General features: G+C 48.2%; 1 protein-coding gene and 1 long non-coding RNA gene across 18 annotated transcripts in view; one reads left to right on the forward strand and one right to left on the reverse strand.

Annotated features, from left to right (window-relative positions):
* The window catches only part of EPS15L1 (epidermal growth factor receptor pathway substrate 15 like 1), a 98,450-nt gene that overhangs the window by 63,068 nt on the left and 13,341 nt on the right, over nt 1–22,041 (reverse strand). For 13 of the 17 annotated variants that reach the window (XM_045492415.1, XM_045492405.1, XM_045492402.1 and 10 more), the window contains exons 2-7: nt 10,358–10,399; nt 10,067–10,156; nt 9,547–9,594; nt 6,938–7,033; nt 6,236–6,298; nt 2,990–3,115 (exon numbers count right to left, since the gene is read on the reverse strand). In XM_045492415.1, coding sequence (XP_045348371.1) covers nt 2,990–3,115; nt 6,236–6,298; nt 6,938–7,033; nt 9,547–9,594; nt 10,067–10,156; nt 10,358–10,399 — 465 coding nt within the window. The other 4 variants (XM_045492406.1, XM_045492407.1, XM_045492413.1 and 1 more) reach the window with 4 other exon arrangements.
* LOC123605474 lies at nt 10,995–13,314 on the forward strand. The gene is made up of 2 exons (XR_006715775.1): nt 10,995–11,716; nt 12,359–13,314. It is a non-coding gene; the product is annotated as an uncharacterized LOC123605474 (long non-coding RNA).

Consider the following 22,041-nt stretch of genomic DNA (forward strand, 5'->3'; position numbering starts at 1 on the left):
CCTCCACCTCGGCACCACGGACATTCGAGACCGCGTCACTCTCTGTGGTGGGGCTGACCTGGGCACGGCACAGTGTTGAGCAGCATCCTCGGCCTCCACCCACCTGAGGCCAGAAACGCCGGACCCAGGTGGGACAACCAGAACTGTCTCCAAACATTGCTCAACATTCCCTGGGGGAGGAATTGCCTGGTAAGAACACCAGCCCTCCCGAGCATGCCTCTGCTCATGCTGCCACGCACCCCTTCTCGTCCCATCGCTGGCAACCCATCTCTTTACTCTAGAGAACACAACCCACAAGTGCCTACTCTAGGAAGCCTTCCCTGCCTGCCCCATACCCCTCTGCCCTAGCAGATCAGGCATCTCCCCTCTGCCACTGTCCTCAGTGGGCAGAATCACAATTACCAGGGAAGCACTGGGTAGTAGAGGCTTTACCAGGGAAGAGTGAGGGACCTGGGGACCACCTAGGACCTCATTCCCATCTCCATGAGACCCTGAGGGGCTTACTGGCCACTCTGAAGGCCCCCATTTCCTCATCTGGAAAATGAAAGTGACGCCACCGTAACAGGGTGGTTGCAAGTACTAAAGGACTTCATTCGTGCAAAGTGTTCCAATGGGGCCTGGCACGTATTAAGCCCTCGGTAAAGAAATATTAGGATCTCAACCACTAATTATTTTGGATCTTAACTACTATTTGTTTATTCGACCTTCTGGACTGTATCTAATTTCATCCCCATCTTCCCAGTGCTCAGCACGAGGGCTGGCCCAGGGCAGATTCCAAAACTTCCTGAATGCCTGCATGGAGGGTTGGTGCACGGGTGCAGAGGTAAATGAATGTATGCGTAGGCGCACGGATGCACGAGTATACTGACGCATTCATCATGGACAGCTGGGTGCGCAGATAAATGGGTGCGTGAATATGGATGCACACACGGATGGGTGGGTGCACAGTTATGAATGTGTGTGTGCACGGATACGGATGCACTCGTGCACAGGTGGGCGGGTGAATGGATGTGGATGCATGAGTACATGGGTGAACGGATGCACATAAGGCTGGTGTGTGAAGAAAAGGAGGGAAGGAGAGAGTAGCAGATGAGAAGTGACCCCTGCGTCACAAGAGCTGGAGCCAGGGCAGAAGACTGCAGAACGCGCCCTTCCTAGCCAAGCTCCCTTTCTAACGAAGCACGTTCCACCTCTGTCAAGTCTGTCTTGTTCGTGACTTGGCTCTACAACATGATTATATCCATCACCGGGTACTTTGCAAGGACTGCCAAGTAAAGGCACACGAAGTGCAGGAACGGGTCACCCCATCCCGCTGCAATTAAAACTCAGGCCTTGGAAAAACTATAGGTGATCAGCCAGGGTCCCCATCACAAAGCTCCACCGACACCATGCCACGGCCAAGAGCGAACAAAAGGATTTGAGAGATTCCCCTTTCTTAATTTTTTTTTTTTATAAACTTTAGTGTATTTACTTAGAGAGAGAAAAAATGGGAAGGAGCAGAGAGAGGGAAAGAGAGGATTCCAAGCAGGCTCCACACTGTCAGTGCAGAACCTGATGCGGGGCTCAAACTCACAAACCCTGAGACCATGACCTGAGCCGAAATCCAGAGTCGGATGCTCAACCAACTGAGCCACCCAGGCGCCCCTTAGTGGCCTTCTTTCAAAGCAAACTGTTAAGGTGGGCTCTACCTGGGTCCTACTAAGCGGGCCAGTGTCCAAAAAAGTCATAATCAAACAGAAACGTTATTAGGTGAATCCAAGTGAACAGGAATTTGCACCTTTCTCAGAGGTTCTACCAAACATCATGAGCTAGACCCACAGGCGTGGCCTAAGGTAGCAGGGACCATGCTCAGTCCCCTGCTGGGCCTGTGACTGCCACATCGTCGCAATCCAGTCCAGACAGATGACAACATCCCTCCCATCTCAATCCAGAGCAGGGGACTCAGTACAGCCTTGTGGAACTGGGCTTTGTGCAGAGCAAACACACAGTGCCATGATGCAAACCTCACTGGAGGGAAAACAATCCGGAACAGAAAGCTGTACCTAAAAAATCTGTATTTAGGGGTGCCTCAGTGGCTCAGTCGGTTGAGAGTCTGACTTCAGCTCAGGTCATGATCTCACAGTTCGTGGGTTTGAGCCCCGCATCGGGCTCTGTGCTGACAGCTCGGAGCCTGGAGCCTGCTTCAGATTCTGTGTTTCCCTCTCTCTGCCCCTCCCCCATTTGTACTCTGTCTCTCAAAAATAAGTAAAAACAAAAAAAATTTTTTTTAATTGTATTTAATAGAAACAAAACTGAGGGTTTTTTTGGTTTTTTTTTTTAAGCAAATGTATAAAATTTTCTCTAAGCTTGCAGCAAAATTTAAAGTAACTTCATCTGGGCACCTGGATGGCTTAGTCATTTAGGCATCTGACTTTGGCCCAGGTCATGATCTCACAGTTTATGAGTTCGAATCCTGCATCTCGTGGCCCCACTTCAGGTGAATAAGAGCCCCACTTTGGGTGAGCCCCACTTCTCTCTCTGTCTGTCCCTCACTCACTTGCGTCCTCTCTCTCAAAAAAATAAAAAAATAATCTGCATCTTAAGTTCTTAAGCAGAAAAAAAGTAATTCTGAATAGACAAGAAGAATTATAGATGGACACTCCCACACTTCTCCCCAGAAGCACACAGAGACAGGGAGATGCCGGGTCTGGGTTCAAATCTCACCCCTGCCCATCTCTGGGCCCTGGGCAGCGAGATCACTTCTGAGGCTGCCTCCCCACGTGTGCAACAGGCCCACACCAGCATCTTGTCCCAGGCTGCGGAGCATCTGTGAGCCACATCCATGAGGCCCTAAGCCAGCGTGACTGTAACAAATTCTCCATCCACATCGGCTCTTGCAAAGCCCCCTGATGGTGCACGGCCATGCGTAGAGCCTCCAATGTGTACGTGGGGAGCAAGGGCAGGGCCTACGGAGTTCAGCAGCACTGCAGGGTGTGAGAGAACCACTTACCCGGCCCAGGACATCAAGAGGCAGCTTTGAGTTCATGAGGACCGGCTTGACTTTGTCTCCAGAGAGCAAACCATTGATGGGTAAGAGGCTTTCAAAAATTCCATCAAATTTGGCCTTTTCTTCCACCTAGTTGGAAAGAAAGTGTGCCTGTGTGAGAATCCAAGATGAGCTCTGACCCGCAGCTGGATGAACACGGGCAAGGACCCACCACTGGCCTCTCCGAAAAGCACAGGACAGCCTCACGGCAGTTCAGAGTGAACTTCTGCCCTGAAGGAAACAGCTCCCCGGCAACAGCAACGACAACTCTGGTGGCCAAGGTCAATAGGGGGACAGGGCCTGGCCTGGGGCCTCACTCTCCACCACAGGGGCTGCCTGGAAGACAAGGACCACCACTCCCTCCCTCCCAGGAGCGCACTGGGACGAGACAGATGAAGGCCTGAATGGCTGTTCCTTCTTTAGGACAAACGATGAAAACCGGGCATCAACCTACAGAACTAAAAGAGCTCAAGAACCAAATATAAAGGGGCGCCTGGGTGGCGCAGTCGGTTAAGCGTCTGACTTCAGCCAGGTCACAATCTCGCGGTCCGTGAGTTCGAGCCCCGCGTCGGGCTCTGGGCTGATGGCTCAGAGCCTGGAGCCTGTTTCCGATTCTGTGTCTCCCTCTCTCTCTGCCCCTCCCCCGTTCATGCTCTGTCTCTCTCTGTCCCAAAAATAAATAAACGTTGAAAAAAAAAAAATTAAAAAAAAAAAAAAAAAAAAAAGAACCAAATATAAAAATAAACCAAAGACTTAAGGGGGCTCCTGGGTGGCTCAGTTGGTTGAGTGTCCAACTTCGGCTCAGGTTGTCATCTCGTGGTTCGTGGGTTCAAGCCCCGTGTCGGGCTCTGTGCTGACAGCCCAGAGCCTGGAGCCTGCTTTGGATTCTGTGTCTCTTCTCTCTCTGCCCCTCCTCCACTTGTGCTTGCTGTCTCTCTCTCTCTCTCAAAAATAAATAAACATTAAAAAAAAAAAAAAAAGACTTAAGTAACCAATTACCAAAATCAACTTTAAGCAGAGGAAATCCTCTCACAGTAAAGAAAACAATTCTAAAAACTGCTCCTGAACAGAGAGGTGTGAGGAGGACTGATGGCACAGAGCAGAAGCTACTGAGTCCACTGTCAAACATGAACTGTGGGTCACACATCCAAGGGCCATCGGTGAGGCAGGTCCAGGCAGGGCCCTGAAACCTGCCCTCCTCCAGAAATAAAGCCCACAGCCACTGGCCCCGGGGGATCGCATAACCCTCAGCACCCACTCCGTGAACAAACCGGAGCTGCTGCTGGGTGCACTAAGAAAACACCCTCAAGGGGCGCCTGGGTGGCTCTGTCGGTTAAGCATCTGACTTCAGCTCAGGTCATGATCTTGTGGTTCATGGGTTCAAGCCCCGCACCGGGTTCTGCAATGTCACATTGAGCCCGCTTTGGATCCTCTGTCTCCCTCTCTCTCTGCTCCTCTCCTGCTTGCTCACCTTGGCTCTCAAAAGAAAAGACCCCCCAACAAGAAGAACGGACAACTAAAATGTGGTGCACCCACACAACGAACTATTATTCAGCCTCAAAAACAAAAGGAGATTTTGACACGGGCTACAATGCGGATGAACCTTGAGGACATCATGATGATGGACAGAAGCCAGCACACAAAGGGCAGGGGCTGTATCATCCCACTTATGCGAGGTCCCTAGAGGAGTCACACTCCCAGAGACAGGAAGCAGATGGCGGGCTCCAGGGGCCGGGGCAGGGAGAGGGGGTTAGTGTTCATGGGGACAGAGTTTTAGTTTGGAGCAATGAGAAAGTTCTAGAGATGGACGGGGCAGAATGGATGGACAACAACGTGAATGAACCTAACACTAGGGAACTATACTCTTAAAAACGGTCAAGATGGTAACCTTTATGTCACGTACATTTTGCCACAATTAAAAAGCAAAGAAGAAAACAGAAAGGAGGGCACAAGCCGATTCTATAGGCACAAGGCCCTGGAGGCACTGAGGTGAGCGCCCCGTGTCGGCCCCGAGGGTCTGGAGCGCTGCTTTGAGCAGCCCAGTGCTCTCCCAACAGAAAAGGACACGTGTCACCTCAGGCTGGTCTGTCAATGTTTCTCTGACTGAAACTTGAAAACAGTCTGCCCCCATCACAGCACCACTCCTTCCCAGCCTGCCGCGCGAGGCCTCGCAGCCTCCTCAGGCACCAGCCCGGCTCCTGAGTCTCCTGAGGCCCCACACAGCCCTGCCAGAAAGGGATCGGAACAGTTCCAGGAACAGGATCTCTCAGGCATTGTTTTCCATAACAAAGCAGCTCGTTTTCAAAGTAGGTGCCTTGCAACTGGACTACGAAGAAGGAAATCCTTTGGTACTGTGACCGCTGCCAGCAAAGAGCTCCCCTGCTCACGGGGGTGACTTCGCAATCCCTTGGTCAGTTGAGGCCTCCTCCTGCCCTGTCCCTGCACCAATCTCCCCCTGCCCAAACTCTTCCAAGGAGGGGACAGAAAAACTGTATAAAAAACAGGACAGAGGTACTTGAGGCGGGGACTGGGGGGGGGGGGGGGAGGTGTCTTGATTTTATAGCAACACTGTTATTAATGTCAGTATTTAAGCCAAATAAAAGCCAGGAAATGTGACAGTCCCCTCACCAAGAGTGGGGAGTGAGGAGGTCTCGGTACGTGGAGGACCGTCTCTGTGCCCCACATGCATTTCCTTTAGGACTAATTCTGTGCCTATTAGAAGGCACCTCTCGTGTCTTCCTCTGCTGCTTCTAGAAAGGTGTGGGACGTGGAGACGGTCCCCGTACACTGAGAGAAGATTTTCAAAGAGCAATGAGAGCATGAGAGAGGAAAGAATAACACGTGAACTTGCTAGAAAGAAGAGCGACAGCTACAAAAACGTCTTGGAGGTCTTCATGCTTGCCAAGGTCTCACAATTGCCTCTTCTATCCTGACGAACCAACCCAGGCAGCAAAAGCCACAGAATATGGCCTAGAAACACAAAATGTGACTGCAAAATCTTAAGAACCCGCTGCCGGAAACTCAGCTAACTGCTTTAGCAGGGCAATGCCCAAAAAGGTCACGGGCATTTCAAGAGATTTTCATCTGCAAAAGTGTTTTGGCCAAATTCCGTGGCAAACAATCATCCCATGCAATGTTTTGAACATCGTAAATGGTTCAAACGACCGCACATGAAGGACGGCCGAGGGGCGCTGACCGGGGCTCACTTACCCTCACAGCCCAATGGGCCTCTGCGGATGGCGGCGTGACCATCAACGGGCTGCTGGTGTCGTGCTGTAAAGGGAGAGAAACGATCACTGGTGGCTGGCCCAGAATTAAACTACGGAGGATGTGTTAAGGGCAAGGATACACATTTCAAAGTGCTTTCAAAATGAGGAAAGACCTCAAAAAGTTAAATGCAGAATTACTGTATGTCCCAGCAACTCCACTCTGAGGTGCAGACCCGAGAGCTGAAAAGAGGTGTGCAAATGCTGGAACATGAATATTTACGTCCACCAACAGATGAATAAATTAACAAAACGGGCTAGACCATACAACGCAACCTGGTTCAGCCATGAAAAGGAACAAAGTGTAACACCCGCTACAACACAGAGGAAGCCTGAAAGAAGTGAGATCACCGGACAGAACAGGCAAATCCACAGAGACAGAAAGACTAATGGCCGCCAGGGGCTGGGGGAGAGGGAACCGGTGAGTGATTACTTCGTGGGAAAGGGCTTCCTTTCAGGGTGATAGAAACGTTCTGGAACTAGAGAGGGATGCTGGCTGTACAGCACTGTGAATGTACTAAATGTCACCAAGTTGTTCGCTTTAAAACGGTAAATTTTACGTTATGTGAATTTCGCCTTGATTAGAAAGAGCGAGAGAAAACATGGATGGACAGATGATATTAGAAGAGCATGAACCTGAACTTACGAATTTAGGTGGTGGCATGTTCAAAGTCAGATTGCTCAAGGTAACTTCGTGGCCGCTCTGTGCACAGGCCACTAGTCTCAGTGCAACATAGAAACCCTGCAAATCCAAGAAAGGGGAAGATGTGAACACCACCGGCTGGCAATGACAGGGGGTGAGCTGTCTGCAGCCGTGGGCTTCAAGAGAGAAGGATTTCATGTCACTCCAACACTGAAGACTGAACGTGTAAAACTCAAGAGTGTTGAGCCGAACTGGTCTCACCCTGGGAGCACTGTTGAAATGAATATAGCAGGGGCACCTGGGTGGCTCAGTCGGTTGAGCGGCAGACTTCAGCTCAGGTCACGATTTTGTGGTTCACGGGTTCGGGCCCCGCGTCAGGCTCTGTGCCAACAGCTCAGAGCCTGGAGCCTGCTTCAGATTCTGTGCCTCCCTCTCTCTCTGCCCCTCCCCACTTTTTGTGCTCTGTCTCTGTCTCTCAGAAATAAATAAACGTTAAAAAAAAAATTAAAAATAAATGAATGAGGGGCGCCTGGGTGGCTCAGTCGGTTGAGCGTCCGACTTCGGCTCAGGTCATGATCTCGTGGTTGACGAGTTCGAGCCCTGCGTCGGGCTCTGTGCTGACAGCTCAGGGCCTGGAGCCTGGTTCAGATTCCGTGTCTCCCTCTCTGTCTGTCCCTCCCCCGCTCATGCTCTGTCTCTCTCTCTCTCTCTCTGTCAAAAATAAATAAACATTAAAAAAAATTTTTTTTTTAAATGAATGAATGAATGTGCCAAAGTGGACTTAGTCCATTACATTCTGAACGCTGCAAAATTTCCATTAAATATAGTTTTTATACCTTTATTGTTTTTCAAGTAAGCTCTATGATCGACGTGGGGCCTGAACTCGCAACCCCAAGATCAGGAGTCGCATGCCCTCCATATACTGAGCCAGCCAGATGCCCCTCAAATACATGTATTTTAAGCAATAATGAGCTCCCAACATTTAGGAAAATGCTAGATTAGATAAGTAGCAGACCTGGGTTTAAGATTACAAATAAACGATGACTCAAATACATGTTGATTTTTTAAAAATGGTTTGAAATAGACACAGTTGTTTGGGAATTAACACTCGAGATGCACTGTGATCCCACTGGCCTCGCTGAACATAGCATCTCCCACTCATCCCCCTGTGGCCTGAAATGGACTCACCTCCCACGCAGGGTCAAAGGATTTGAACTAGGCCGTCAGGGGCCTTAACTCCTCCTCACCCTCCTAACCCCAGAACCAGCCATGTTACTGGCTTAGGGGACTCAATGCAGCATAATCGCCTAATTTTAATTGATGGGATAGCCTAAGAACATGAACTGTCTTAAAAGCTTTAAACACCAGGGGCGCCTGGGTGGCGCAGTCGGTTGAGCGTCCGACTTCAGCCAGGTCACGATCTCGCGGTCCGTGAGTTCGAGCCCCGCGTCGGGCTCTGGGCTGATGGCTCAGAGCCTGGAGCCTGTTTCTGATTCTGTGTCTCCCTCTTTCTCTGCCCCTCCCCCGTTCATGCTCTGTCTCTCTCTGTCCCAAAAAAGTAAATAAAAACGTTGGAAAAAAAAAAAAAATTAAAAAAAAAAAAAAAAAAGCTTTAAACACCATACGGTCTTTCAAACTTCTTCAAAGAGATAAACACTAGCTCAGCCTTTCTCGGACTGATGTCCACAGAACACCCGAGGAGAGCATACGGAAAAGGGGACGTAAAAAAAGTTTATGGAAACTGCATTAGACAAAGCTAACGGGTTTCTTGTCCACAAGGATCCTCAGAATTTTTTAACGTGCAGATGTACAGTATGAATCTCAAGAAAGGGAGGAAAAGCTGATGGTGCCTTCCCAATGGATCGGCTCATGGACAGCGGGACACCAGGAAAGACTTGGGATACAGTTTCGGGAAAGACTGGACTAAATTAAAATAGGATCATTTAAAATCGTTTGTTAGGTACTGTAAATTTCCATTTATAGAACATTCTCAGAATGACAAAATTATGACGGAGAAGGAATGAGTGGTGGCCACGGATCAGGGTGTGATTACTGTGGGGCAACACGAGAGAGATTCTTCTGGGGGGCAGGCAGTTCTGTATCCTGACTATGGTGGTGATTACGTGAGTCTATGCAGGTGATAAAGTTACACAGAACTATGCGCATCAGAAAAAAGCCCAAAAAGTGGTCAGCCCTGAGTAAGGCCTCTAGTTCAGTACTGAGCGTCATGCCTTGGTGACGTAAGCAGCTCTCCCAGCAGGGAGCTGAGGAAGGATATACCAGAACTTCCTGAACTATTTTTGCAACTTCCCTGAGTCTTAAGATATTTCAAAATATCTTAAATATATCAAAATATCTTTGAAAACATTTGCATCACTTGTGAGCACACAAAATCTTAAAAGATACGCTAACCATGAAAAGACAGCTTCAAGTGTTCAAAAGACCTTTATTTCAAAATGAAACCTTCCCATTTTAACGGTCTGAAAGCCACACTCATTACGTCTAGTAACGCTTGTCAGCAGTGATAACAAGGAAGGAAGTGCAGGGGTGACCCAGCCTGTGGGGGCCCTGGCCCGAGCCCCTCCACTTGCTCTGTGTATACGTGTAAATACCTGTTTGTCCAAGAACCCTTTACCTTCTGGGTCGGCCAAGTCCCATATCTGTGGAAACACAAAGATGTTCGTGAATGCAACTGCCCATCGCTGCCTGTTTACTCACAGGGCAGGAGCGCCCAGCGCCGCAGCACGTGGACCTTACGGGTAGGCCAGAGTGGCTACTCCCGGGCTGTGGGTGGGGAGGCAAATTTGGAACGGGTGAATCACCAGCGCCACCCCCCCCCCCCCCCCCCACAGGCACACAGCTGGCCGGTGGCAGGGCCTGGAGAACACTCAGGTCCGCTCGGCTCCAAAGCCAGAATCAATCCACCAGCTGTCAGGGTCCGCAAAGCACTCAGGCCTCCCGTCCGCTGCCCGAGTGACAAGTGGGCTAACCCACCAGCTACAGCCTGAGAGGCCCGCCGTGGCCAGCCCAATCCCCAGGAGGCACATCCCCTTGGAAGAGGGGTCTGGCCTTCCGGCCGGGGGAATCCCGAGGGTGGCCTCAGGAGAGAAGTCACTACCGGTCTTCACGTACCTTCCCGAGGATAATGTCTGAGAGCCCGGACTTCTTCAGAAAAAGTGCAGCTTCACTCGCCCCAACGCGCCCTGTGTATGCCGGGTCTACCTGGAATGGGGGAGCGACTGGTGAGACGAGGCTGCAGTAACCAGAACAGCAGACAAAGCAGCACACGGCCCACTGGCTACTGGCCGATGACGTGGAGGACAGAGAGGGACTCGAGGCCATGCCGGGCTTCCATTCAGGACTGTGCCTACTGAGACACACGCCCTCGCCAATTCGATCCCCAAAGACACCCGTGAAACTTACCTGCTTGTAATAAGATTCGTATAAGGGATTTCCAGTGGGAATCTGTAAACGAAACCACAGACACTGGTCAGAAGTGGGCACGTCCCGGCTTCAAAAAAAAGTGCCATCCCCTCAAACAAAGTGTCACTGCTAAAATGTAAATAGTGAAAATCAAAACGTACGCACTTTAAACGTCCTCTCCACACAGACCGCAGCTTGTTTTTAGACACAGATCTCATACTTACCCAGTTTGGGAAGCGGAAACGCTACCACTCTTTCACAGGTTCTAATTCCTAACAAACAACTTGGCACTCAGGAAGCAGCAGCAGCTGAACTGACTTCCACTCACCAAAGGAGGGGATTTCAATGTATCCAGGGGCTCAGAGGATCCTCTGAGACTGTTCTCTGGTTCCGGAATCAGAACAGGAGTTTCTGCATATCATCACGTGTCACCAGACACGCAAGCTTCAGACTGGTTTCCCCGCCCCAGACCTGGTCTCCACCCATCCCGTCCTCCACCAGCCAAGAGATGCACACTGACTGGCCCCCACTGGGAGACAGCTGGCCAGTGGCCACTCCTACTGTGGCAGGCAGGAAGTACGAAGTCCTCAGCTCAGCACAGAAGACATTCCACATTCCAGCCATCAGATCCCAAGACGTCACTATTTAGAGAAGGTAACCACCCAGTCGACAGTCATGTGGCTCCCCGATGTGGCTCACTGAGGCCACGTCTGGATCTGGCCTGGTGGACGGCCAAGCCCTCACACTTTGCACCGCGCGTCCGTGGCCTCTCTTCCCGACCCCGGCGAACCATCCCCCAGGGGAGGTGTCAGCCAGGGAAGAAATTAGGCAGCCACTAAAGTGTCAGCTCCAGGGGCACCCGCATGGCTCCGTCAGTTAAGCATCCGACTTCAGCTCAGGTCATGATCTCTGCGGTCCATGGGTCCGAATTCGGCATCAAGCTCTGTGCTGACAGCTTAGAGCCTGGAGCCTGTTCCAGATTCTGTGTGTGTGTGTGTGTGTGTGTGTGTGTGTGTGTGTGTGTCTCCCCCTCTCTGTGCACCTCCCCCGCTCGCATTCTCTCTCCTTCTCTCAAAAAGTAAACATTAAAAACAATTACAGATAATGCCGAGATTACAGTCAGCTCCTCTAGAGGAGCCCAACACCTCTGAGTGTATGAAGAGGTGACAGGATGGAAATAGAAGGAAAGAGCATGAAGGTCTGAATGGGGAGAGAGGAAAGTCAAAACAGAAAGAAAGGGAGAAATCCTGAAAAAGCAGGGAAAACCAAACACAGACCAATGTAAAAAGGAGGGCTGGGGAAGAAGGAGCCATGGCTTGAGAAAGAAAAGGAGACAACACCAGCGAGAAGGATCAAGAGGTAAGCACATGGGGGGCGCCTGGGTGGCTCAGTCGGTTAAGTGTTCGACTTCAGCCCAGGTCACGACCTCACGGTTCATGGGTTCGAGCCCCGCGTCGGGCTCTGTGCTGACAGCTCGGAGCCTGGAGCCTGCTTCAGACTCTGGGTCTCCCTCTCTCTCTGCCCCTCCCCTGCTCATGCTCTGTCTCTCTCTGTATCAAAATTAAATAAAAACATAAAAAAAAAAAGAAAGAGGTAAGCACATGGCCTCAGCCGCTCCCTGGCTGGCTGCTTCCTCCTGCCTGGTGCACTTGCCCCACACTGTCACTGGGGGAGTCTGTCACCCTCAGCGCCCAGGGGCCTTAGACGGCAGTGCCCGCCATCACACCCCGTGTGACCTCCTGGGTTTAAACCTCTGGCGTCCTTCCAAAGCACATCACATCTCCTCAGAGGAGGTAAGGCCGGCAGAGGAAGCGAAGTCAGGCAGGCTGTTTGTCAAGGGGACAGTGGCCGGGTCCTGACAACACATCCCGTGCCGGTGGTTCACGGGAAGGGAATGCGCAGGCCCCAGGGACCTCCGCCTTGATGGCAAAGATCCCCTTCCCACCAATAATCAGAGAGTCTGAAATGCATTGCCAGTGGGATTTTTTTTTTTTTTTTAAGACCTCACGGCAGGCAAGAAAGAAGTTTCCAAGCTGCTATAATTCCAGGACAAAAGTTACGGTATTGGGGGCATACAGAGTCAACGACTGCCTCAAACTTCCCAAATGCTTCTGTCCTACTGGATCCACAATCAAGAAAAACAAGACCCTGAAAAGCCTCTGCAGCACCAGACCCAAAGCTCCAACGGTCTGTGCTAAGGGCTCATCCCCCAGGCATTCTATGGCCAGGTTTTAATCCCACATGATCCACAGGTGACGGAAAAACCACTGGAGAAGCCTCGACTATTCCTCTCTTTGGAAGTCGATTTAGTGAAGCTGGGACAAAGACCGCAATTAGAGGTTTTGATGTGATTACTCACACTTCAGCTACTGCAAAAGCCGAAGGGGAGAAAGAAGGGACACCACCAGATCTAATTGGTACTTGCTCTCACCACACTGCCTCCGCCCGGGGACGGGTGGAGTCAGGTCTGCAAGCTGCCCGATGCGCCCCTGAAGACACCTGCTGCTAGCCAACACCATGAACTTCCCGAAGACAGGCAGTCTATGTGGCCAGCTCCTGGGCAAGACCTCCGTCACAACCAGCTCGCAGCGTCACAACTAGCAGGCGCAGGCAGCGGCTCCCAGAGGGAGTGTTGCGGCTGCTGGGGCAGGGTGCGCTGAGAGTGGACACCTGCACTGTTTGCTTTTGTTTGACCCCAGACAAAGCCTGGGGCACACCCAGAAAGGGGGGACAGGGCTTTCAGTGTAAGCGGCTGCGGAGAGCTGGGCGAGGTCTTAGAAAATGGAAGTAGGACAGAGCCGGCCTGGGACGGCAATCTCCTTCACCAACTCACTCTGCTAAGGGGCCAGCTTCAACTTACAGTGACTGAATCATTGATGAGGTTCAGTCAAAAGTTTGATTTTGACCTTTCAGTTGCTTGTCGTATCTTAAAATACACAGAGATAACATGAAAAGTTCCTGTGACCTCTTTGCTCTCTCCTCCAGCCTAGATGCACTTTACAAGCGGGGATGGCAGGGAGGGGAACGTAGCAAGGAGTTCACAGCCTTCTGTGGGGTGGGCTTTAAAACACCACAGTTCATGTGAGCACATGCAGTTTTAAGGCTGAGGAAACGCAGCTCGAGATGAAGGAAGGACACAGCAGAACCACTTTGGAGGGGAAATCTTCTGAAGATCGGGGTTCCAGCCACTCCTAAACCTCCCAGGATTGAATTCACCCAGTTCGGATCCCCACTTTTGTCCACAGGCAGGACCCTTCCTAAATCCTTATGCCTGGAACCAGGAGAATTCCCACTCTTCCAGGAAAGGATGTGCTCTCATGCAAAACAAAGCAAACGATCGCCAGCCTTGCTCATTTCAAAATGGCATTCTTTAAAGGAAACTAGTTTTTGTTTTAGGACTTTTAAGGTTTCTTTTTTTTTTAATTTATTTTTGAAAGAGAGAGAGCACACAAGCAGAGGAAGGACAGAGAGAGGGGGGGGGGGGGAGAGAGAGAGAGAGAGAGAGAGAATCCCAAGCAGGCTCTGCACTGTCAGCATAGAGCCTGACGTGGGGCTTGAACTCACAAACTGTGAGACCATGACCTGAGCCGAAATCAAGAGTCAGATGCTTAGCCAACTGACCACTCAGGTGCCTCTGTTTTGGAACTTTTAAAAAAAGGTTTAATTTCTTGCACTAACAAATAGGGGATCACATTTATGAAGCACTCACTGTCTTCCATCCAGTACCTCATTTAATCCTCCAACCACACTACAGCACAGGTACCCAACGTACAGGTGCTAAGACTGAGGTTACCTTGCCCAGGGTCACAGAGCCAATGAGTGACAGAGCCAGAGGAACACCCAGGTCACGTGGCCCTAACCTACTCTGCACGCTGCAAAAATAGCCCAGGCAGCTGGGCACTCGGCCACAGCACAGCCTCCCAAGCATGGTAGCCTGGGAAAATGCAGACTCATGATTATATGACTGTGCATTTTATTCCACTGAAGAGGTCAGACTGCAAGACTCAACTCGAGTACATAAACTGACTTGAAAACCAGCACAGCCTGTCATTGATTTCCCCAAGAAAGCTAAGACCCCATAATGGCTGTATCTATCTACCTGTCTTTCTTTCTCTTTCTTTCTTTCTTTCTTTGTTTCTTTCTTTCTTCTTTCTTTCCTTCTTTCTTTTTTTACTGTCATATATCTTCTTTTTTTAAGTTCCAGTGTAGTTAGCACACGTGTTTTGTTAGTTTCAGGTGTACAATATAGTGATTCAACAGTTCTATATACTACTCAGTGCTCATCAAGATAACTGTACTCTTTAAATTTTTTTTAATGTTTATTTCTTTTTGAGCGAGACAGAGCATGAGCAGAGGAGGGGCAGAGAGAGAAGGAGACACAGAATCGGAAGCAGGCTCTAGGCTCTGAGCTGTCAGCACAGAGCCCAACGCAGGGCTTGAACTCATGAGCTGCAAGATCATGACCTGAGCTGAAGTGGGATGCTTAACTGACTGAACCACCCAAGCGCCCCAAGATAACTGTGTTCTTTACTCCCCATCGCCTGTTTCCCCCATCCCCCAACCTACCTCCCCTCTGGTAACCAACTGTTTGTTCTCTATAGTTAAGAGTCTTTTGGGGGGCACCTGGGTGGCTCAGTCTGTTAAGTGTCTGACTCTTGATTTCGGCTCAGGTCTTGATGTCACAGTCATGAGACGGAACCCCATGTTGAGTTCCGCACTGGGCATGGAGCCTGCTTAAGATTCTCTCCCTCTGCCTCTCTCCTCTGCTCGCACTCTCTTAAAAAAAAAAAAAAAAAAAAAAAGGTTGGGCATCTGGGTGGCTCAGTCGGTTAAGCCTCCAACTCTTGACTTCGGTTCAGGTCATAATCTCACAGTTCATGAGTTCGAGCCCCACGCTGGGCTCTGCCCTGACGGTGTGGAACCTGCTTGAGATTCTCTCTCCCTCTCTGCCCCTCCTCACTTGTGTGAACACTCTCTTTCTCTGAAAATAAATAAATAAAAGTTTAAAAATAAGTAATTTTTTTTTTAATTTTTTTTTCAACGTTTATTTATTTTGGGGACAGAGAGAGACAGAGCATGAACGGGGGAGGGGCAGAGAGAGAGGGAGACACAGAATCGGAAACAGGCTCCAGGCTCTGAGCCATCAGCCCAGAGCCCGACGCGGGGCTCGAACTCACGGACCGCGAGATCGTGACCTGGCTGAAGTCGGACGCTTAACCGACTGCGCCACCCAGGCGCCCCAAAAATAAGTAATTTAAAAAAAAAATTTTTTTTAACGTTTATTTATTTTTGAGACAGAGAGACAGAGCATGAACGGGGCAGGGTCAGAGAGAGGGAGACACAGAATCTGAAACAGGCTCCAGGCTCTGAGCTGTCAGCACAGAGCCCGACGCGGGGCTCGAACTCACGGACTGTGAGATCATGACCTGAGCTGAAGTCGGCCACTTAACTGACTGAGCCACCCAGGCGCCCCTAAAAATAAATAATTTTTAAAAAAATTAAAATCTCTTTTGATTTGTCTCTTCTTTCCATTGTTCATTTGTTTTGTTTCTTAAATTTCACATATGAGTGAGATCATATGGTATTTGTCTTTCTCTAGCTGACTTATTTCACTTAGCATAATATACTCTAGCTTCATCCACATCATTGCAAATGGTAAGATTCCATTCTTTCTTATGGCTGAATAACATATGCCACATCTTCTTTATCCATCCATCTATCAATGGACACTTGGGCCGCTCCTTCCATAGTTTGGCTATTGTAAATAATGCTGCAATAAACATAAGGGTGCATATATCCCTTCAAATTAGTGTTTTTGTACTCTTTGGATAGACACCCAATAGGATAGTTCTATTTTAAATTTTTTGAGGAATTTCCATACTGTTTTCCATAGTGGCTGCACCAGTTTGCGTTCCCATCAATAGTGCACAAGGGTTCCCCTTTCTCCACATCTTTGCCAACATTCATTGTCTCTTGGGTTTTTGATTTTAGCCATTCTGACAGATGGGAGGTGATAGCTTGTTATGGTTTTGATCTGTATTTCCCTGATGATGAGTTATTTTGGAAGAACAAATATTGTTAAAACGTCTATACCACCCAAAGCAATCTATAGATTTAAATGCAAGCCCTATCAAAATACCAACAGCACTTTTCACAGAACTAGAATAAAAAATCCTAAAATTTCTATGGAACCACAGAAGACCCTGAATAGCCAAAGCAATCTTGAAAAAAGAAAAACAAAGCTGGAGGTGTCATAATTCTAGACTTCAAGTTATATTACAGAACTATACTAATCAAAACAGTATGGTACTGCTTAGATAGATCAATGGAAACAGAATAGAAAGCCCAGAAATTAATCCCTGACAAAGCAGGAAAGAATACGCAATGGGAAAAAGACAGTATCTTCACAGAAGGTGCTGGGGAAACTGAACGGCAACATGCAAAAGAATGAAATTAGACCACTTTCTTATACCACACACAAAAAATAAACTCTAAATGGATTAAGGACCTAAATGTGAGACCTGAAACCATAAAGATCCTAGGAGAGAACACAGGCAGTAATCTCTCCAACACTAGTCGTAGCAACATCCTTCTAAATAGGCCTCTTGAGGCAAGGGAAACAAAAGCAAAAATAAACTATTGGGACAAGGTCAAAATAAAATTCCTCTGCATGGCAAAGGAAACAAACTACAAAACTAAAGACAACCTACTAATGGGAGGAAATATTTGCAAATGGCATATCCAATAAAGGGTTAGTATCCAAAATATAAAAAGAACTGATACAACTCAACACCAAAAACAAAAAAACAAACAAAAAAACCTAAATAATCTAATTAAAAATGGGCGGAAAACATGAACAGACATTTCCCTAAAGACATCCAGATGGCCAAAGCACATGAAAAGATGCTCAATGTCACTCACCATCAGGGAAATGCAAATGGTTGTGTTTTTCAACCTAGTTGCCAAGTTTTGCAGGAATTAGGCATGTAACACTAAGAGACATCCCGTTCTGAGTTTCTACTTGGAAAACCAGAAGCCGATGCAAAAATGCAGCCCAGTACTCACTTAATAATCCTTGCATTTCTGTTTTCCACTTGGCATTAGCTGCCCTCCCTGCTTACAAAGCCATCATCTTGGCTGTGTGCACAGTCATATTCTGCAGCTGAGGAAAGTGGGATTTAGCTCAGCAGCATTCAAAAAACATCAGAAAACACTGGGGCATCCCTAACTGCCCAGCAACGACCAGTTCTCTCCAACGGCACCATCGCGGGGGCGGGGGGCGGGTCTAAACCCCAGGTAAGGTAAGCATTGCTGACGGAAGGAGAACACTGAGGTGAGAAAGAGCTTTTTATAAGTCACAAGGAAAAAGACATCTTCATTTAAAAATGAGCAAAGTCAAAGACAAAGGTGACTCAGAAAGAAAAGATGTGGCAAAGTTGGGGGAAATGTTCAATTTCGGTATTACAAGAGAGTGACGCACCAGCGCCTGCTATCAGTTTGGCGGGGTCAGAGAGAGGTTGCTGGGCAGAGCTAGCAAAGAGGGAACAAGCATCTTGGGCCCTGCCGGTGGGAAGATGGCCAACTGGCTTTTCTGGAGGGTAGTGCCACCCCACACACTCCTGATAGGCAGGTTTTAACTTGATTCCTACCAAACCCCAGCAAGATTTTCTGGTAAATAAAAAGAAGGTTATTCTAAAATGTATGGAGACAGGCAAAGGAACCAAAATAGCTAAACAATTCTGAAAAAGAAAAAGAAAGCGGGAGGAACCAGTCTACCTGATTTCAAGACTCACTATGAGGCTGCAGTAATGGAGGCGGCATGGCAGCGATGGAGGGGTAGACACACAGGGCCAGGGAACAGAGCCCAGAGCCCAGAAAGAGACACAGGTGTGCCCAACCAAGTCCTGACAAAGGTGCAGAGCCATTTAGGAAAAGGAAAGAGGCCTGTTCCACATACGGTGCGGAAGCAACTAGACATCCAGTGGACATCCAATGGAAGAAAAAGAGCCTTGGGGCACCTGGGTGGCTCAGCTGGTTAAGTGTCCAACTCTTGGTTTCACCTCAGGTCATGATCTCACGGTTTTGTGAGTTCGAGCCCTGTGTCGGGCTCTGTGCTGGCACCACAGAGCCTGCTTGGGATTCTCTCTCTCTCTCCCTCTCTCTCTGCCCCTCCCCTACTCACACTGTCTCTGCCTCTCTCAAAATAAAGAAACTTAAAAAACGATAAGAGAAGGAAAGAAAAAGAAAGGAAAAGAAAAGAAAAGGAGCCTCAACAGAATCTCACACTAGATGTCTACAAAAATTAACTCCAAATGGATCACAGGCTTAAACGGAAAACTGTTAACACTTTTGGGCAAAAATACAGGAGAAAATATTCAGGATCAAGGGCTGGGCAAAGAGTTCTTAGACTTGATACCAACAGCCTGACTCATAAAGGAAAAATTGATAAAGTCGGACCTGATCAAAATTAAAAATGGTTGCTCTGTGAAAGACCCTGGTAAGAGGAGGATAAGCCAAGCCACAGAAATATTTGCAAATCACAGATCTGACAAAGGATTAGTACCCAGCATATATAAAGAGCTCTCAAAATTCAACAGCAAAAAAGTAAACAATCAAATGAGAACACAGGCACGAGACATTTCACCAAGAGAATGCACAGATGTCAAGTAAGGCCACGAAAAGATGGTCGGCATATGTTGGTCATTAGAGAAAATGCAAATCAGAACCACTTGCAGATGCCACCACACACCTATCAGAATGGCCAAAAGAACAGTGACCCCAGTGAGCACGCAGAGAAACTAGACCACTTCCACGTTACCGGTAGGATGGTAAAAAGGTACAGCTACTCTGGAAAACAGTTTACCAGTTTCTTTGTTTTTAATTAATTAATTTATTTTTTACTTTACTTGGCATATGGTGCAGTAATGATTTCAGGAGTAGAATCCAGTGATTCATCCCCTGTGTGACACCGAGTGAGTGCTTACACACAAGTGCCCCCTGCCCATGTAGCCCAACCCCCCACCCACAACCCCTCCAGCGACCCTCTGTTTGTTCTCTATATTTAAGAGTCTCTTATGTTTTGTCCCCCTCCCTGTTTTTGTATTATTTTTGCTTCCCTTCCCTTCTGTTCATCTGTTTTGTATCTTAAATTCCTCATGAGTGAAGTCATATGATATTTGTCTTTCTCTAATTTTGCTTAGCAAATATCCTCTAGTTCCATCCATGTTGTTGCAAATGGCAAGACTTCATTCTTTTTGGTTGCCGAGTTAATACTCTATTGTATGTATGGAGTGTGTATTCACACACACACACACACACACACACACACACACACACACACACACCACATCTTCTTTACCATTCATCTGTCGATGGACATTTGGAGTTTAGCAGTTTCTTAGAAAGAATTAAACCTGCAACTGTCATGAGACCCAGCAACTGTCCTGGGCATTCATCCAGAGAAATGAAGACTTAGGCTCACATAACACCCTGCACTCAAATGTTCAGTGCAGCTTTATTCATCATCGCTCCAAACTGGAAACACACTAGACATCCTTCAATGAGTTAAGCGAACTGTGACGCCCCCCCCCCCATGGAATACTACCTGCCAATGAAAAATGCCAACAAATGAACTACTGATACACACAACAACCTGGAAAACTCTCTCCAGAGCATTATACTAAGTAAAAAAGGCCAATCTCCAAAGGTTACATGCTACATGATTCCATTATACAACATTATTAAGATGCTGAAATTATGGAAATGAGAAGATCAGTGGTTACCAGGGGTTAAGGAAGTAAGGTGAGTGGCTAAAAAGGACCAAGAGGAGGGATCCTTGTGCGGGATGGAGCCCATCTCCATCTGACCCCAGCAATGTCAAAGTCTTGGTTGTGATAGTGTACTACAGATTTGCAAAATGTTACCACTGCAGGAAACTGAGTGAAGGACACACAGGGCCACCCTGCATTATTTTTCCAAACTGCATGTAAATCTACAATTATCCCAAAATAAATTTTTAAAAGAGAGTGAGAGAGAAAGGAGGCCTCACAACCAAATAACAAGGTCACCTTTTTAGACAATCAGGGAAATTTGAACAGGGACTGCATATCAGTCGGGTAATACTAAGGAATAATTAAATGTGTAAGGTGTTGGGGCTCCTGGGTGGCTCGGTCAATTAAGTGTCCAACTCTTGATTTTGGCTCAGGTCATGATCTCATGGTCATGATCACATCGGGCTCCGTGTGCTTGAGATTCTCTCTCCCTCTCTCTCTGCCTCTCCCCCACTCATCCATGCATGCACTCTCTCCCTCTCCCTCAAAATAAGCTTTAAAAATGAATGAATGAATGAATGAATGAATGAATAAACAAATAAATAGATAAAATCGTGTTGATACGGCACCATGGTCATGTAAAGACAAATGGTCTTACTGTTAGAGATGCATATTGAAATGTGATTTCTGAGATTTAAAATAAAAACCTCAGAAATAAAAATGTATATGGCAGAGGAGGTCAAGGGACAGTAGACAAGTGCAGAGAGATTTGAAAAAATGACATTTGTTGTAAACGGGTGGTGAGAAATGGTTCATCAAACTCTTCCCTCTACTTCGAGTATGTGTAAAATTTTACAGAAAGACCGACACTTGATATGTTTCTGCTTTGGCAAGGATCCTAATGGTACAAGCTGCTTCACGTGTTAAGTATGATGAACAAAGAGTAGCTTTATCACCAGCACTATCATACTTTTGTCAAAAAGTAAAAACTAGCACTTCTTTAACACACACACACACACACACACACACACCCTTCCACTACTGCAAGGTCTCCCCTTGGGAGGTCTACCCTGAGGAAGTGATTAACTATGCAGGAGGTGGGGAAAGGCAAGAGGGACTTATCAGTTCACCCTGCTTGAGGGCAAGGACTGCAGGTGACAGCAAAGGTTGAAAACAGGTTAGAAGAATACACCACAAAGCAGTAAAAACAGCAAGGGCAGAGGGGCGCCCAGGTGGCTCCCTCGGTTAAGCGTCCGACTTCGGCTCAGGTCATGATCTTGCGATTTGTGAGTTCGAGCCCCACGTGGGGCTCTGTGCTGACAGCTCGGAGCCTGGAGCCTGTTTCGGATTCTGTGTCTCCCTCTCTCTCTGCCCCTCCCCTGTTCATGCTCTGTCTCTCTGTTTCTCTGCTCAAAAATAAATAAACGTTAAAAAAAAAAAAAAAAAAAAAAAAACAGCAAGGGCAGAACCCTTATGCGTGGGCTATGATCATCAGGTATTTGCAAAGGGAGGGTCCAAGCCAGCACACACGGTCACGGCCCGGCTACAAGCACACAGCGATCATATACGCACACGGACCTGAATGTGGCAGGATGGAAGCCACAAGCTAAGAGACGTGGTTGCCCCCTGTGGCTCTGAGTTTGCCAGCGTTCTACATCAGTGCACCCTGCTTCACTGCTTTTGTGAGTAAGACAGAAAAGGGAAAGAGACACGTTCAAGGAGAAGAGGGGTCTGAAGCTACGTGATTCTCCCTGGGGACCCTAATGACCGCCATGACGAAAGAAAGACAAGCTGAAGGTGTGTGTACCTGCCATTGGGCACAGGGCACCTCCACCCAGCCCACTGGGAACTCAAGGCCTGCGGTGGGGACGGGAAGCGGGGGGTAAGGGCTGCAGTCCCCAACCACAAGGAGAA

This window comes from Leopardus geoffroyi, chromosome A2 (assembly GCF_018350155.1).
Source record: "Leopardus geoffroyi isolate Oge1 chromosome A2, O.geoffroyi_Oge1_pat1.0, whole genome shotgun sequence".
Lineage (NCBI taxonomy): Eukaryota > Metazoa > Chordata > Mammalia > Carnivora > Felidae > Leopardus > Leopardus geoffroyi.